The sequence below is a fragment of the Halichoerus grypus genome, chromosome 3 (assembly GCF_964656455.1).
Source record: "Halichoerus grypus chromosome 3, mHalGry1.hap1.1, whole genome shotgun sequence".
Lineage (NCBI taxonomy): Eukaryota > Metazoa > Chordata > Mammalia > Carnivora > Phocidae > Halichoerus > Halichoerus grypus.
This window is the reverse complement of record NC_135714.1, coordinates 106,934,988-106,953,346: the sequence shown is the minus strand read 5'-3', so window position 1 is coordinate 106,953,346 and position 18,359 is coordinate 106,934,988. Positions and strand designations below refer to the sequence as shown.

Here is an 18,359-nt window from a genome sequence, read left to right as displayed (position 1 = left end):
TAGTCACTGTAGCATCTTGGGGTAGTTTTGTTTTGTTTTTATTTTTTAACTTTAGACAAAGCCCTCTATTTCTGGGCCTCAGAACTATTGCTAAAATGCATGGCTCACAAGTAAATACTTAAATTCTGTTTTTCTTTATCATTCTATTGATGTTGTGCTTTATGAAAATAAAACTAGAGTCGTGGAGTTATTTGAAAATGAATTAACACTACATTTTACTACTACTAGAAACCTCAGATTCTTTTTAAGTTCTATTCGCAACTACACATTGAGAGTCCCTTTTCAGAGTCCATGTAGCTCAGTGATTGCTCAAGGAAAGACTAGAAAAATATCTTTCTCCTCTCTTGTTTATGGAGAGAGATAGGGTCTCTAATTACTGTAGGACATCTGGAGATGAATAATATATTGTGGGGTAAAGTATCCTTCAAACTGTAGTGTAGTAATCACAAATCAATGAAACAATCCAAGTTAAAATAAAAGCTCTCTCCAAAGCTGTTCTCATAGTCTGTGGCTGTCCCAGTGCTGAGTAACATTTGAGTGAGATCTGAAAGGAATCTTTTAGTCCACTCCATTATGGTGAATAAATACAAACGTGTACAGAAAAATTCTAACGACTCTCTTCCTCAAAAGAACACATTAGTCTGAATTGTGATTAGTTATTTGGCAGTATCTACAAAAAGCCTATCATGAAAAAACTTCAAGTCTAGTTACTAAATCCTTCTAGTAGAAGTGGTTGAATTAATGTAAAAAAGAAAAGCAGCAAAACAAAACAAAACAAAACAAAAAAAAAAAACATTTTGGTTAATTATCCTTAAAGATTTTAAATAGAGAGTGATGTCAGATAGTACTTAAAAGATTTTTTTTCTTTGATAGGTTCCAGGCTACAAAGAAGTCATCCATAAATATTTGAGGGGAAATGTCCTGAGGAGACAACATCAAATTCAATTATCTTGAGTTGATTACTTTTCTAGTAATAACTGAAGCAATATATTCAATGGCATTTCCATAGTTAACTTTTTAAAAAATATTAAACCTTTTTAATTTTATTTTGCTAAAACCTCCTTTGTAAAACAACTAATACTTTATTAATCAGTCATGACCACGATAAAATAAAATTGCTAAACTGTGTGCCAAAACAGATTGATATTTTATATCAACAACTAAGCTATACTCACCAAATGGACAATGACAATAGTATGACTCCACACCACTTTGGCAGGAACCACCATTAAAGCAGGGGTTACATTCACAGTAATTGACTGAAGATTCACACATTTTACCTGAAAAGTATCAAACTCGTTAAAAAAATCTTGTGCATAAACATATTAATAACATTACTTTATAACCATATGTAAAAATCTATTCTGAGAGATCGTATTTGGAGAAAAGAAATATAAGAATCTTTTACTTGACATGAGAAAATTAGAATACCTCTCAGTTCAAAATCTTATTTAGTTAACCTATTGTAAAGATGTGCTTAAAATAGGAAATAATTTACATAATCATCTTGGAAGGAACTACTGTTTTCGGGAAAATCACAAATGGTGAACATACTTAAATGTTTTCACTGAATTTATTTTATCTTGTCAATGTTGCTTCCTTTTTCAATTTTATAATGAGATTTGAAACTTTTACAGTAAAATTCTCACTGTAGAGATTTCCTTGACTCAGATTTTTTAAAGGTAAGAAACAGTCTTATTTAGCTTATCAAACTAAAATACTTTCACCCTCAAGAAATATCCCTTCACTGACACATATCTGCTGTAAAACAGAATAAGAAATCAGGAAACACATCATATATTTCAAATACTTAATATTTATTCTTGAGTACAGGTTATGTAGAGCTTGTCTTTTTTTTTAAGATTTTATTTATTTATTTGAGAAAGAGAGACAGAAGCAGGGGGAGAGGCAGAGGAAGAGGGAGAAGCACACTCCCCCCTGAGCTGGGAGCCCGACATGGGGCTCGATCCCAGGACCTGGAGATCACGACCTGAGCCGAAGGCAGATGCTTAACCACCCGAGCCACCCAGGCGCCCCTACCTTGTCTTTTTTCTAAAACATTAAAACCTAACCAGCATATTTTTCAGTTTATAAGGACTTCTCATAGATCATCTTAAGTTGAATCAACTAATATTGACTGAGTGCCTATTACTGGCCAGGAAGGCTAGAAGATAGGGATATGGCAGTCAAAAAAAAGAGAAAAAACAAGTAAGTGTCAGAACATGGCATTTCTGTTTCAGTGGGGGAGATTAATCCAAGCAACAGGAAACATTTACATTTCATAGATGAAGGAGAAGTCTCTTGAAGGCTAATATTTTGCCTAAGAAATTATAAAACTATGGCACAGACCAGTGTAGGTCTGCTCCCATATCCAGGTTTTGCAAAGCTGTGATTGAATAGTTATGTCTACGTAGGCCAATGTAGAGTATATGGCCAGTCCTATTTGTTTTGTTGTGGTGGTGGTGGTAATTTTTTTATGTAAATATAAATGTGTTCTAATGCCACTTTTCTATAATTTTAAATTATTTCAATAATTTATTTGTTAGTTTTCCAATTCCCAGAAACAATGAGACATTATGGTGTTCTTTGTTTATTTCCATTCATTGATATGGGGATTGAATTATTTAATTAAATAGAGTTTGTTTCTGTAAAGCTATTTTTTTTTTTTTTAAGATTTTATTTATTTATTTGACAGAGAGAGACACAGCGAGAGAGGGAACACAAGCAGGGGGAGTGGGAGAGGGAGAAGCAGGCCTCCCGCCAAGCAGAGAGCCCGATGCGGGGCTCGATCCCAGGACCCTGGGATCATGACCTGAGCCGAAGGCAGATGCTTAACGACTGAGCCACCCAGGCGCCCCTGAAAGATTTTATTTATTTATGTATTAGAGAGCGAGAGAGAGAGAAACAGGATGAGAGGGGAGAAGGTCAGAGGGAGAAGCAGGCTCGCCGCTGAGCTGGGAGCCCGATTTGGGACTCGATCCCAGGACTCCAGGATCATGACCTGAGCCAAAGGCAGTTGCTTAACCAACTGAGCCACCCAGGCGCCCTGTAAAGCTATTTTCTACTTCTTAGCATGATTGCACTAATGCCTTTATTAAATATCTTACGAAAACATGTAAGTTTTATATGCACCACTAGACTTAATGTTGAGCATAGATAATCCATTTCATCATGATTACTATGCTTAAAACAGAGTCAAAGTTTTGTTTAATTTAGTTCTGTTTTTGTGGCTTGATTATGTAGCTACAATTGTTCTAGTTTAAAATTATAAGCGTGAGTCAGACCTCATGACACTGCTAACTAAACATGTTTCTCTACATCACAGGGTCATAAACAACATTTTTTTCTTTATAAATAAAATTGGGAACCTCCTTAAAAGGCAAAACGGTAACATTTTTAGAATACCTTTCCATTCTAGGGGGAAATAATGAAAATAAACAAGTTACTAATCTAGAGACACAGAAATTAGGTTTTAAGTATTGCAGCAGTGAGTTACATTTGAGAAACAGGCAGAACAGCTTTATTATAAGCCTGTACAATATCACACCAGAGAGATGCTCTGTCATAGAACTCTCTCCTATGGTGTTTTCCAACTGGATTTCTGACAGATCACTCTAGAGAAGTGGATTTTTTTCCCTTTATATTAGTATTGCCCAATAGAGAATAAATAAGACTTATTGGCTGTACTTTTAATTACTTATTTGCTATCAGGAAAGTCACATCCACTCCTTGCATTTTTTTTCCACTCTAAGAACATTCACATGCGCTATTGGACTAAGTAAGGTTTCATTTTTCTTTTTTTGGAAATTTCTTTTAGAATTATGTTAAAAGTAGCATGTATTGAGTACAGTTATCCTTGAACAACACTGAGTTTGTAAAGAAGCCAACCCCTGCAGTTGAAAATCCACATAAAACTTTTGACTCCCCCAAGAGTTAATTACTAATAGCCTGCTTTGACTAGAAGCCTTACCAATAACATAGTTGATAAACACATATTTTGTATGTTATATGTATTAAATACTGTCTTCTTGCAATAAAGTAAACTAGAGAAAATGAAATGCTATTAAGAAAATGATAAGGAAGAGAAAATACATCTGTAGTACTGTATTTATAAAAAAATATACATGTAACTGGACGTGCACAGTTCAAACCTGTTTTGTTCAAGGGTCAACTGTACACGGATTAATATACTTTGTAAGTGTGGTTAGTCTAATATTATGAAAACAAGTTAGCGGGTTACAAAATTACAACTTTACTTCTGGAAGACTGGAAACGGAGCAAAGAGTAACCAATTTAGGGAACATTGTCATGAACAATTATGCAACTATTTGGACATATGTGCTCTCTAAGAAAAAATATGTAAGTGTATAAAAACACAAGTCTTTGATACCATAAATCTCAATTATATCTTCTTTTGAATCCTGTTGGAAAAGACTGCCTTTTAAAATTTTGGTTTAAACAATAACAACAAAAGAAAATTAGGTGGGTTTTTTTTTTTTTTTGGTAATTTATATAAATTGGTTACCTAACCCTTGCAAAATTAGAATTTAACATAGACATCTGATTTTAATGGAAATATAAACTATAGGTTATTTCAGTTGGTCCAAAATTAAAGATGGAAAGAAACCCCAAATTAAGTAAGACTTACTTATGTATTAAAAGATACTACTATGGAAATGGCAGAAGAAGCTACAAACTAAGAAAATATTAGTGTGAGAATGAATTTCTTTTGAAAGTTAAAATAAATTCTCAATGGAATCTGATTCTTTGAGTATACAACAATATAAATAGATATTAGTAAGAGAAAAAAATTCAATCTTTCATTTTGCATTTTAATTTAAACCAGAGCTTTATTTTCTTATTTTCTCTAGTCGATAGATATAAAAAAATGTGAAAAATGACTCTGCTAGGAGTTAAATAAATCAATTTACTGTTGAGTTTGAGAAAAATAATCATATTTATATGTTGGTGTTAGACTATATAATTTTACATAGAATTAAAGGAAAGCCTTGAAATGCAAATTTCTCAGGTTTGGAAAGTTCATGCTCTATTATCCAGTTAGAAGTCAGCAGCAAATTCTGTATTGTTCCCCACACATCGATCTACTTAAATTCTCGTGTTAATGGCATAATGCTTATCAGAGAATGCAGCAGTTTGAATTACTCTAACATACTTCTAGTACGAAAAAAATCTGATGTGTTGGAGCACCGTGAAGCCAAATCTTGGATCATTAACTTAATTAATACTGCAAATCAATTAACAATATTTGTCAGAGCCTTGAGGCTTGCAAGTATACTGATAGGGCTTTCACAAAGAAATGCAACCATATCTCTAGAACATAAAAGCCTTGTTCTATCAAGTTATGTTGTGATAGCAGCTGTTTCAAGAATAAACTGGTTTCATTGCTTTGACATTCATCAATTAATTGTGTTGATATAAATTATTTATCATTGATAGAAGGAGGTGTGCTTTGAGAAGTATAAGCTCTTAGAACTTGAAGAATGGGAGTTACTGAAGAAGAAAATGAATGCATCATGGGAGGCCAGTGTATCCACAGACTTTCCAAGATTATAGTTTAAGCTTACAAAAGAAATTTAGCATATTATCTTCATGTTTGGGGCAGAAGGTGTGCTGAATTCATAAGCTGAATCTGTTGTGATCACCTGCGGTCTTATCAACAAGGCTGTATATTCAAATTTCATTCATTCCAATAGAACATTTTAATGTTGATTATGTGGAGCAGAGCTAAATTTATTCTCACCTGTTAAATTTGAACACCTATGAGAATATGATGATTTCTTAGATTATGTGTAATATAATCACAACAATTACTATTTTTGCATCTATTGTATTTATACATAGATAGAAGGGAGACTATGTGAAACTATCGAAGTCCAATTTATATCTATATTGATTATATTATTAATAAATCTGATTTCCTAATATATGTGTTACTTATTCTGAATATTTATGCTTATAAGCTTTTTTTATTATTTTAGCAGAAAGTAGCTTTTTCCACACTATGTTAATGTTTCCTATTATTGTGCAAAGAACTATGAAGATAGCTCATCTAAAGATCCTGATCAAATAGTATGTTTTTTTACATCAAAAGAAAGCAAAAATATCATGTTTAAGAGCTGCTAGTAAGAAAAACAAAAGGAAAAAAAAACTTTTCCTTTTGTATTTTAAAATATGTACAAATACAATTTCAATGATGCTACAAATGATGATGTATAATGACATTCATAATATCCATGATAAGCTTACAAATATATGTTTGTTTTCTGCAGAAATAAGAAGCACTTAAGCTTCTGGAAGCCTCTTATTAATACTTTCATAAGTTGCAAATCATATTTTAAAGTAATCAAAACAAGAAATGAGTCACTCTTTTGTATCTCACAGAAAATTTCATTTCTGATCTATTCACTACATTTTGTTTATATTCTATGGTGTTCTGATCACATGATCATTGACAACGTTCGTGTACAACTTGTGATTTTAAAAGAATGACTCAGTTACAACTCCCTTCCTCACGAAAGCAAATGTTTGCCAAGTTTCTCAGTAAAATTACTATGCACAACCTGTATATAACTTTATATGTCTGGAAAAAAATTCCTATTTATACTGTCAAATGTCATAAAAGTGATGAATGGGCAAATCTCATCCTCCCCTGAAATATCAGGACTTACTTGAGACCATAGGAAAACTTCTCCATATGGTAATAAACCCTGGCATTACTCCAAATACCACACCTAAAATGCATCCAGATGTGTGAAAGTGGATGGGAAAGGTTAAAGGGGCTATGAACTAATTCTGTTAGAGAGACCCAGATTTGAAAATAAGCACTATCTACATGCTGCATTTTACAACACCATTCATTCCTCTGAAAGACTTAATGCAGGATTGTGCTACAAACAGTGGACACCTGGAGCAGGAAGACAAATGGTAAGTGGTTACTGACTATAATTGTGCTTTCTAATTAGTGTTCTATTAAGTGCAAGAAATGTCATTTGTATAGGAAAAGAAATACTGGATTTGTAGTTATTAAGCTGCTAATTTCCTCCAGGATCCCCTGAACTTATGAGGCATGAATAAAACAAAAGATATATATATTTTTTTTATTTACGGAGGTATATTGACAATGATGTAATTTCTGGTATTATTAAACCTTGTGAAAATCTAGAAAGTAATTTTTCACATGCCTTATACTATATTAAATCAATTAATTCTAATATGCTGTGTTACAGTGAATCAAAACTCCACTTAGTGATATAAAAATTAAATTATAGAACAGTTTTTGTTTTGTTTTGTTTTGTTTTGTTTTTTAAAGATTTTATTTATTTATTTGACACAGCGAGAGAGGGAACACAAGCAGGGGGAGTAGGAGAGGGAGAAGCAGGCTTTCCGCCGAGCAGGGAGCCCGATGCAGGGCTCGAGCCCAGGACCCTGGGATCATGACCTGAGCCGAAGGCAGACGCTTAACGACTGAGCCACCCAGGCACCCCATAGAACAATTTTTTTAACAATGAAACATAAAGTGATTGTTACTGAATGTGAAGTCTAATATTTTTTTTTTCCAATTTCCTTTTGGTTATTTTTCCAGTAATTAAGAAGAAGAGATCCAAAACACAAGTTATACAAACAAATTCATTCTTTCTAAATCACTCATTCACTTTAAAAAAATCCTTAATTCATATGTATTATGTGATCCTATGGTTACCAACTTTAAAATAAAATTTAAAAAATATATATGATAAATTCATATATCAGAAATATACTGTTGGCAATGTGGTAATAACTATATCCCTTCATATCATTTTATTTAGTTGTTCCATAATATTCATTTTTGTACTTATACCCTTAGAGGATGTTCACACCAAAATCGCTGTTTAGCTAACAATCACTCCCTGTAGGATTCTTAGGATAAAGTCTCTTGGTTTTCAGCAGTGCATAAGCCACTCACTCTTCCAATCTTTAGAGCAATTTCTAACTTTATGTGAAATATACAGTGGTGATGGTTGTGGTGGTAGTATGTGTGTGTGATGGGGTAATATCTGAGGATTACTTTAAACATAAAGTTAAGAAAATCTCACAGTTCCGATTTGTAATGCCATAGACTTTAAAAATCATTGAAAAAACGCAAGTAAAAGTTCAAAAAAGTAAATAGGGTGTGGGTGATCGGAAATAGTTCTGATGTCCAAAAAACATTTGAATATACACAGGCTTTGGGTAAAGCTTTACCAAAGCATTAGTACTTGATTAGCATTAATAAAAGTAAAGCTAACTAGATTGAATAGTCTTAAAAATTCATTCTATGAGGTACACATATGTTTAAGTATATGTGCTGCTGAAGCAAGCACTACACATATGCTTAAGTAAGAATTTTGTTTTATGGCTTATTAGCTCTGATTAGCTCCTTTAATGTTTTGATGCATTTACTCCATCTTCCTGAGTCAGGTTAGCTGGTAAAGACTACCTGGAAGGACTAACTCAAAATGATTCTTCGGGGATTACCTTTACAAAGAACATTAAACAGATACAGACATTTGAACAATACATTCCGTATGGATTAAGAATTTGTCACTATGATTTTTGTTATACTGTTTCCTGTAAAACAAAACAAAGAAATAAAACTATCAGACTTGAATTATCTGCTAGTTGTACTGGATGGACTATGCACATAGAATTTAAAACTATGAATTACATGAACTCAAAAATAGAAGATTCGTATTAATCATTCAACTTTATGTTTGTTTACATCATTCTTGATCAGCTGGATTATCTCTAACTATGCAAATGAAGAATAAAATGAGCTCTGAAGAGGGGCAGTGTGTAAAATTACCATAGTAATTTCAAATTACTCTTGTAACTTCAAATAACTTTCCTAACAGAAAGACATTATGATCTAGTCTTTGGCAGCTCTGGCCCTAGAGTTACCAGAATGTAGGCTGAATTTTCTACATTCTTTCTATGCCAGATATTATGTCTTGACACTCAGCATCATTCCTATCCTTCTGTATTGCAGGGGCTGGAAGTCCTTTTCTAGACCCTTTTCCAACAGGGCTCAGGCTTAGATTCTGCCACTGGGTGAGAGTTGAATTGTTTCTAACTAGTGTTCTATTAAGTGCAAGAAATGTCATTTGTATAGGAAAAGAAATACTGGATTTGTAGTTATTAAGCTGCTAATTTCCTCCAGGATCCCATGAATTTCTGAGGCATGAGTAATACAAAAGATATTTTCTTTCTAAAGGAGTCTTTTCTAGACTCCTTTCCAACAGGGCTCAGGCTTAGATTCTGCCAGTCGGTGAAAGTTGAATGATATTTGGAGAGTGAAAGCAAAGCAGGGACTGTTCTGGGACTCACTCATTGCAGCACTGCTGGTAGACAAGATGATTGGCAGTGGTTTCTTGCAATACCTACAGTGTTCTTATTGCTGAAGTTATTGGAGAATTTTCCTGACCTTCATTCTTAGTCAGTTTAAAGATTTTGCAAGCTATTTCTTATTATTAAGTACCTTCCTACCTGGAAGTAATTTCAGTTCTTGACCAATCTCCTACCAATACATTATCTCATATGCTTTTTGTGCAGATCCAGTAGAATAGTGGACAAAAGATCTTAAAAGATATCATGGACTTGCCATAATAATCCATAGCAAATACAAACCAATGTGTGATGAAGAATCACATACATATAAAAAGAGGCTCTAGAGTCAAGCTTACAGTGAAAACCCATTTAGACCACCTTCTGTGCCATGCTGGAGGCAAGTTATTTAATCTCTTTTAACCCATCTGAGACCCAATATTTTTGCCTTTAAAATAATAATAATAATAATAATAATACAGCTTCATTGAATTTTTAGAAGAACTAAATGAATTACTAAATGAATAATAATGTCTATGATGTAAAGAACTTTAAGCGGGGGTTTAAATAGCAACTTGGTAAATGTTATGCATAGTTCATAACGAAAAGGGGGGAATTCCCCAAAGTTTCAATTACTACATTTAGAAAAGTATGCAATGTACATTTAAATGTAATGAATCAAAGAAAGAAACAAACTAGAGGGAAGTTATGTTAAAGAATTAGTTCTATGTCCAATCATGAAGCAACATTTATGCTGAAATCAGCATATGGGGCCTTCACTCATACCCATGGTACTTTCTACTGTTCCCTATTTACTACAAACGGCTTCACACATTTTTCATTCTAGGACTAAGTATAAACTCATTTTAAATCTAAGTGCGAATGAGTGTATTATACTAAAATGGACAAAGAAATAATCCTTATAGTTGAATTCTCGGCAGAGGAAGTAATTTTTTGGGTTGGAGTGGGAAGACTAAGGAAAATTTTCTAGAAATTCTGAACTGATAACATGGATATAGCCCTATTATTCATGACGCTAAGAATACAACTGGGGTAAGATTCACACCCTGTGCTGTGGAGGCTTCTTGTCTTTGTAGAAATTCTGTGCTATACCTCTATTATTACCACTACATAACACTACTACTAGCACTACTAATTTGCATGGCTACTTATAGAATGCTGGACACTCTGATAGGTGTTTTACAAGCATTATCTTTATTTACTACAACAAACCTAAAAGATAAGTATGATTATTTTAATTTTGCCGATGGGGAAATTGAAGGTCAGCAAGGTTAAATGACTTCCCAAAAGCTATAGCTAAATCAAATACTATAAAATCCTTTGATTCTTTTCATTACACATTATTGTTGCCCATTTTCTTCACTTATATTTCAAGAATATTATTTTATTAGTACGTAAAGCTTGTATGTTCTGCTTTGACTTATTCAAACTTGCTTTATGTCACCATCTAGCAATTCGATTCTTCAAGTATGAAACCATAAGTATATACATGATGGGTACCTTTTTAAAAATATAATAGCTAGGGGCGCCTGGGTGGCTCAGTCGGTTAAGTGTCCGACTCCTGATTTCAGCTCAGGTCATGATCTCATGGGTCATCTGACCGAGCCCTGGTGGAGCTCCTTGCTCAGCGGGGAGTCTGCTTGAAGATTTTCTCCTTGTACCCCTCCTCCCACCATGCGTGCATGCTCTCTCTCTCTCTTGCTCTCTCTCTAAAATACATAAATAAATCTTTTAAAAAATATAATAGCTAAATGTATTTTCTTTATTTTTTAAGATTTCATTTATTTATTTGTCAGAGAGAGAGAGCACAAGCAGGGGGAGAGGTAGGCAGAGGGAGAAGCAAGCTCCCTGCTGAGCAGGGAGCCTGACATGGGGCTCGATCCCAGGACCCTGGGATCATGACCTGAGCTGAAGACAGATGCTTAACCTACTGAGCCACCCAGGTGTCCTGCTAAATGTATTTTCTTATAAAAACTTCTTTTGAAGTATTATTCTGTGAAATATTTACCAAATTAAAAATATATATATATGTCCTGGTTTTACCTATCTCACTGGTACTTTGAATTGTGTTTGTAAACACTGCAGAGCAATCCAGTGTAATATATATGGCCTAACACAGTATAGTGTGCAAATTACAGCAGAGACTTTCTCCTCAAACTTACTAACAGCATAATATTTATACACATTTCAAGGTGTACCAACAACTGATCAGCTAATAGATAGAGGTTAGATAGATGGAGAGATGATAGATAGATGATAGATAGATAGACGATACAGAAACTGATAGAGATATATGTAATTTGTACATCATATCTTATTAAGATTCCAAAGACTAGTGAAACATATTTGCTGCTCTATATTTTATTATGCTTCTAGAATGTCAAGGTAAATTATGCTTCAGTTTTATTGTGGCTTACCAGGGAAGTCAGCTATTATGCTTTCTACCTGATAGTAGAAATAACAAAGCATTTTGATTTCAGTCTTAAAACACTGCTTTTGCTCTATTGTGACAGTGTGGATCAAATTTCAATAATAATGATGACGATGATTTTAAAAGATCATAAAAAATGGTGATAGAAGAATCAAACAGCAATAATTGTTAACGGTTATTTAGGACATAAAATGGTCTGGGTCTTATGCTTTAAATATCTTACATCCTTTAAACTTTAGAATATTCTCATTTGAAGATATTATACTCTTTTTGCTCTTGTACAAGACACTTAGCAGATTGACTAAGAGCTCAAACTCTGGAAATAACTGTGTAGGCTTACCACCTGACTCTGTGACAAATCTGGGTCACCTTAGAAAACTGACTTACCTTCCCTCTACTTCAGCTTCCTTTCTGTACAAACTGGAAAATAATTATTCCTACAACAATGTCAGCCAATTGTAAGTGTTTAAAACATTTGCTATGATTATGCCCATTGTAATGGAAAATAATTTATTTTTTAAAAGATTTTCTTTATTTATTCATGAGAGACAGACAGAGAGAGAGAGAGAGAGAGAGGCAGAGGGAGAAGCAGTCTCCCAAGGAGCAGAGAGCCCGATGCGGGACTTGAGCCCAGGACCCCGGGATCATGACCTGAGCCAAAGGCAGATGCTTAACCATCTGAGCCACCCTGGTGCCCTGGAAAATCATTTAAAAATGACAAAATCCACTGCTTTCCATTATACTTGACATAGTTAAAGTTTTAGGGATAGAGCCCGACATCATCCTACCTGTGTATCCAGTTTTGCAAACACAGTTGAAGCTTCCTGGAACATTTTGGCAGACAGCACCATTCTTGCACGGACCTGGCAGGCACTCATTGATATCTCGCTCACAGGCCCTGCCAGTGAAGCCATCTGGGCAGCTGCAGGAAAATCCTCCTACTAAATTGTGACAGGTCCCACCATTGTGGCAAGGTGATGGAAGACATTCATCTATATCTATTTCACACCAGCTACCAGCATAACCTGGCAAACACTTGCATAAGAAAGGCTGCAGAGGTTCATTTGCCACAATGATGACTGGAAGACTCTCATGGCTCTTTAATACAGAGCTCACAGCCAGTCTTCTTATACAGCTCCCTCCGTTCTGACATGGGCCATGAATACATGAGTCATGATCCACGGATTCTACCTTCACTCCACTCTGCCGGAGAAGGATCTCTTTGATGCTTTCAAAGAAGGTGGCTACACCACTGGGATTCACATACTGATTATTGTTCCGCTTCACAGCTGCCAAAAGAAACGTTTTATTGTTTTCCTCATATGCACCATAAAGTTGCACAGCAGTCCCTAGGCCTGTCAGTTGGGAGCTGGCAATGCGTAGAAAATGAAGGTAGTGGTTAGTCAAGAAGTCCTTTACTGTTGGAACACTGAGACGCAGTAGGATGCTGTTATCCACTGTAGCATTAGAAAATCCAGCAAAGAAAACTCGGATATTGCTCGTGACTGTGCTGTGAACTCCATCATTGCTAAGGACAGTGAGATCAAATGTGCCATCTGTTGACCTCGGCTGTGAATTTAGATCACAAGTACCCCTTGGAATACTGAACAGGCTTGTAACTCCCGAAGTAAGGGAGCAGTGGAAAGTGTCTAACACATCCGGATCCTGCGGCTTCACAGAACCTAGAATCCCACCAGGAAACAAATTGCCATAATAATTAACAAATATCTCCACGGTCCGAGACTGGGAAGGATTATCATTTTGGTCTATAACGGTGATATGCACGGTTCCTGTGGAGGACATTTGAGGAACACCAGAATCCCTAGTAATCACAGACAGATAGAAGTCTGCAATCTGTTCTCTGTCAATCTCTCTGGTTGTGCTCAGAACTCCAGCAGTGTTCAGACTAAAATAATTGGTGGCGGGACCTGTGCTCAGCAAGTAATAGGTGAAGGGGCCTTGATTTGGAGGGAGATCGGGATCAGTGGACTGAAGTGTCATCACCAGAGTTCCTGGGCGTTTGTTCTCCATAACTTCACCTTCACTGATGGTCAGCATAGGTCCATTATCATTTATATCTTCGAGGGTAACTAACAGGGAGGCACTTCCTGTAGCTGAGGGGGTCCCTGAATCAACCGCCAAAACCGTGAGATTATAGATAGGTAGGGTTTCTCTATCCAATTCTGCAGTGACAGTGATCTGTCCTGTCTGTGGATTAATGGAAAAGGCACCATTTTCATTCCCTGATCCAATGAAGTAAGAAAACCTGCTCCAGCTGGGGACAGAGTCTGAGTCAAAGGCACTGACAAATGTCACATGAGTCCCAGTTGGTACCCCTTCACTGATCTGAACGCTGTAGATATTTAAACTAAAAATGGGTGGGTCATTGGCATCAAGCACCGTGACATTTACAGTGACCTCATCGATATCTGCACCCCTGATGCTGCCAAAATTCTTGGCCAACACCTTCAAAGATACCCTTTCTTCTTTTTCCCTATCAAGAAGTCCAGAAACATAAATTTGTCCAGTCTTCTTATTGATCTGGAAACCCTTCTTTCGGCTGTTACCAAAAATCAAATAGTGTACTTCGCCATCAGTGCCCAAATCACGGTCACTGGCAAACACTTCTCCAACAATAGTACCTTTAGGAGCTGCTTCTGAGATTTCAAAATAGTAAAGTTTGGAAACAAAGCGAGGCACATATTCATTCGTCCCTTTTAATTGTATATTAACAGTGGCAAAACTGCACCTTTCTTCGTCAGGGACATTGAAGGCTTTCACAGTAAGATGGTAGCTCTGCTTGGTCTCAAAATCCAAGAAGCCTTGAGTGGTGATGACTCCTGTGTTAGGGTCAATGACAAAGAGGTCACTGTCAGATGACTGTAACGTGTATGCAATCACAGCATTGGTTCCAGAGTCAGCATCTGTTGCATTTAGGTGGATGACTGTTGTTCCACTTGGGGCATTTTCCAAAACAGTAGGGAAATATTCATCTGGGAAAAATACTGGAGAATTGTCGTTCACATCAATCACATTTACAGTCACACTGCAGTAACCAGTTCTTGCAACCCATCCTCCATCTGTTGCACTAATAGTCATTTCATGTTTCTGGCATAACTCATAATCAAGAGCTTTGGCTAGTGTTAATATACCTGTGGAGGAATTGATTGCAAAAATGCCTTCTTCATTTCCTGAAGAAATACTGTACCCAATCAAGCCGTTCATAGCTGCATCTCTGTCTCTTGCAGAAACAGTTCTGACGATGGCCCCGATACTATGGCTTTCGGGGATGGTTGCACTCATGTGACTTTGAGAGAATTCAGGTGTATGGTAGTTTTCCTCGGTGACAATTATTTGAACAGTGGCTTGGGATGAAAGTGGAGGATTTCCTTTATCTCTTGCAGTGACAATGATCAAAAAGTTTTGATTCAGGTCAGATATCAGCGAAGATGCCACTGAAATCCACCCTGTACTATTGTCCAACTTAAATTTTCCAAAATGATTTTCATTAGAAATCAAATATTCCACCTCAGAATTCAGACCAAAATCTCTATCATCTACTGCAGTAACTTTGATTAACTTAGTACCAACTTTAACATTTTTGGTGACCGGAGTAAAATATTTAGGTTTAAGGAATTGTGGTGCATTGTCATTACTGTCCACTGTGTTGATGGTAACTGTTGTCTCACTAAGTAATGAAGGATTCCCTCGATCTGAAGATGTCACTATAAAACTATGTCTGTTGATGTTCACATTACTGAAGCCACTGACGTTCTGGTATTTTAAGACCTGTTTATTGAAAATCTCTCCTGTGGTGGCATTAATCCTGAAATATTCTGACTGGGATTTTATAAAATAAAACACTTGTCCATTTGATCCCTCATCAGGATCAGTTGCAGATACCTGAGTCACTTTGGAGCCAATTTCAGGAAGCTCAGGGCAATCCAAGTAATAGGAGGGTCTGCTAAATCTTGGAGCATTGTCATTGATGTCTGTCACAAATATTGTGACATCTGTACTTACGGTCCACCCAGAATCATGCGCAGAAACTCGGATTCTGTAACGGTCCGTATCTTCTCTATTTAAAGGTCTACTAATCACAATATCTCCTGTGCTGGGATTAATTGTAAATGGAAGACTTGTGTCTGTTATAGAATATCTACTAATTGCATTTATACCAATGTCTTCATCAGAAGTTGTGACACGTGTAACTGTGTATCCTAAAGGGGAATTTTCAGGAACATAGGCACTGAATATCTGAGAAAACCTAGGGGCATTATCATTTTCATCTAAGATGTTAATGATGACTTTTACTGAGGTACTCTGAGAAGGGGAGCCTTTGTCTGAAGACTTTATGGTAAGCACATACTGCGATATTTTTTCCCTGTCTAATGGCCGAATGCTTCTAATTTCACCAGTGGCATGATTAATAGCGAAACTATGTTCTTTATTGCCATTAACAATTTCATAATCTAACTGTCCATTGGGTCCACTGTCCTTATCCGTTGCCGAAACAGTAAGTATTTTGCGAGGAGAAAGATTTTCCAATATTTCAGATACGAATGGATCTTCCTTAAAAACAGGGGAATTATCATTGACATCTAAGACTGTTAAGTCAAGTTTCTCATAAGAGGATAAAGGAGGGAAGCCTCCATCCCTGGCCTCTATCCATATGACATATTTTTGTATCTTTTCAAAATCCAGAGGTTGACTAATGGACACCTGCCCTGTTATTTGATCGATTTGGAATGTACTGCCAAGGTTCCCACTTGCAATATAATAGGACAAAGGTTCTCCTCTCAAGGAGGACCCCGTAATGGTGGTGACAAGAGTGCCGACTGGCTGGTTTTCAGGAAACATGAAAGTCTGTTCTTTGGCTCTGACTTTAGGGAAATCTGCCTTGTTCACAAATCTGACAGTCACTGTTGTAGAATCTGTCTTTGGAAATGAGCCCCCGTCTTTTACATATACAGAAAATGTCACTTCCGAAGCCCCATTTAGTGGTCCAGCTGCCATAATAGCTCCTCTCAGTGGATCAATGTGAAATTTTTCAGAGTTTCTACCCGAAAGTGAATAATGCAGTTCAGAATTGGGTCCAATATCAGCATCTGTGACTGTAACTGCGAAGACGAAGGAACCTATGAAAGAGGGAGAGTGCAGTTACAATCACACAAAACCCAAATAAAACATTTGCTAGTAGATTAGTGTATACAAAATATTATATTGCTCCCTAATATCACTTTACTTTCTCATGATTACTGGGGGAGAACAGTAACTCCTGTATTATCTCTGAAGTCCCCAAGTCAAATCTACTTAATGGTAGTCTTCAGGGACTGACCTGCCATTTTCTAACTAAAAGCCGTATGGTCTACTGGATTTAATATTTTTCAGTATGCCTTTGGGAGAAGCACAGGGAAGAGCAATGGCTAATCATTCAGAATTATAGTTCCTAGGAGGAAAATCTGTACGTAACACAACTTCCAACAAACATGATACTACTATGGGAGCTCTGTTTCTACCCAATGAAAAAAGATAATTGCTCTGTATGTCTTAAAACATCTTTGATTTGCCCTACAGGTAATCATGTCAACAAAATTTTTAATTTGTTCTAAAAGATTGTTTTGATTCTTTATATCCACTGTTTCTTAGCAGCATTCTTTTATCAGTGAGCTATTATCACATGGAGATAAAATACATACATATATATATAACCATAAATCAATTAGAACAATTATAAAGTAGTATGAAATAAAAACTGAGGAAGAACGGACTCAGTTTGGATTCCAAAAGTTAGTGCTTGGGACGACTGCCAATGGAACAGATTGTAGCAGGAATATGCAGAAAAACTGCCATAAGGACATGTTTTTGATATACTCATTTGGAAACCTCTTCCAAACCTGCACTCATTCCCCTACAGTAAAGTTTGTGACAAAAGTGAAAAGTCTTTTATTAAGGCCAGTGATTCTGATTAATTATAATAAGTCTAATGAGGAAAAGATGCTTAAGCATTACATACTCACTTTTTATAGGGGATGCTATTTTGTATCACCACACATTGGACGTAATTAGAATCATGCCTGCCAGCATCATTTCAGCTAGAGGCCTTCATCAGGGATTTATGACTTTGATATTGACATTTCCTTTTGATAAAAAATTGCCACAAAAATTTATGCATTTCGTACTTTGAATTGGTATCAATTTGACATTCTCAAGTGAATATAAGATCAAAGATCACTGAAAGGAGAAATCCTGGATCCATTTGCTTTTTCTTCTAATTAAAAATATTTTAAAGTAAGGCAGATCAAATTAATTTTGGCCTATATTTGTATATTTTCCTGTTTGGAAATGCATCTCAAAGATTACAAATGGCAGATTATTTGTGCAGTTTTTAAGAGAGACTGCCATTCTTTACAAACAAGCAAATAAAACCAAACTAATTTAAATGAAGAAAGAGAAATGCATATTGTCATATGAAAGTGGTCATTAACGTCTTCATAAACTTACTAACAGAAAACCTTCATCCATCAAAACTGGAATAAGATATTAA

At 35.8% G+C, this 18,359-nt stretch overlaps 1 protein-coding gene across 2 annotated transcripts in view; it reads right to left on the bottom strand.

Moving 5' to 3' along the window:
• FAT4 (FAT atypical cadherin 4) overlaps nt 1–18,359 on the bottom strand; it is a 175,630-nt gene that overhangs the window by 24,419 nt on the left and 132,852 nt on the right. Inside the window, exons 9-10 of one of the 2 annotated variants that reach the window (XM_036071427.2) lie at nt 12,601–16,950; nt 1,176–1,280 (exon numbers count right to left, since the gene is read on the bottom strand). In XM_036071427.2, the coding sequence (XP_035927320.2) occupies nt 1,176–1,280; nt 12,601–16,950 (4,455 nt within the window). The remainder of the gene's footprint in view (nt 1–1,175; nt 1,281–12,600; nt 16,951–18,359) is intronic. The other variant, XM_078069205.1, reaches the window with a different exon arrangement.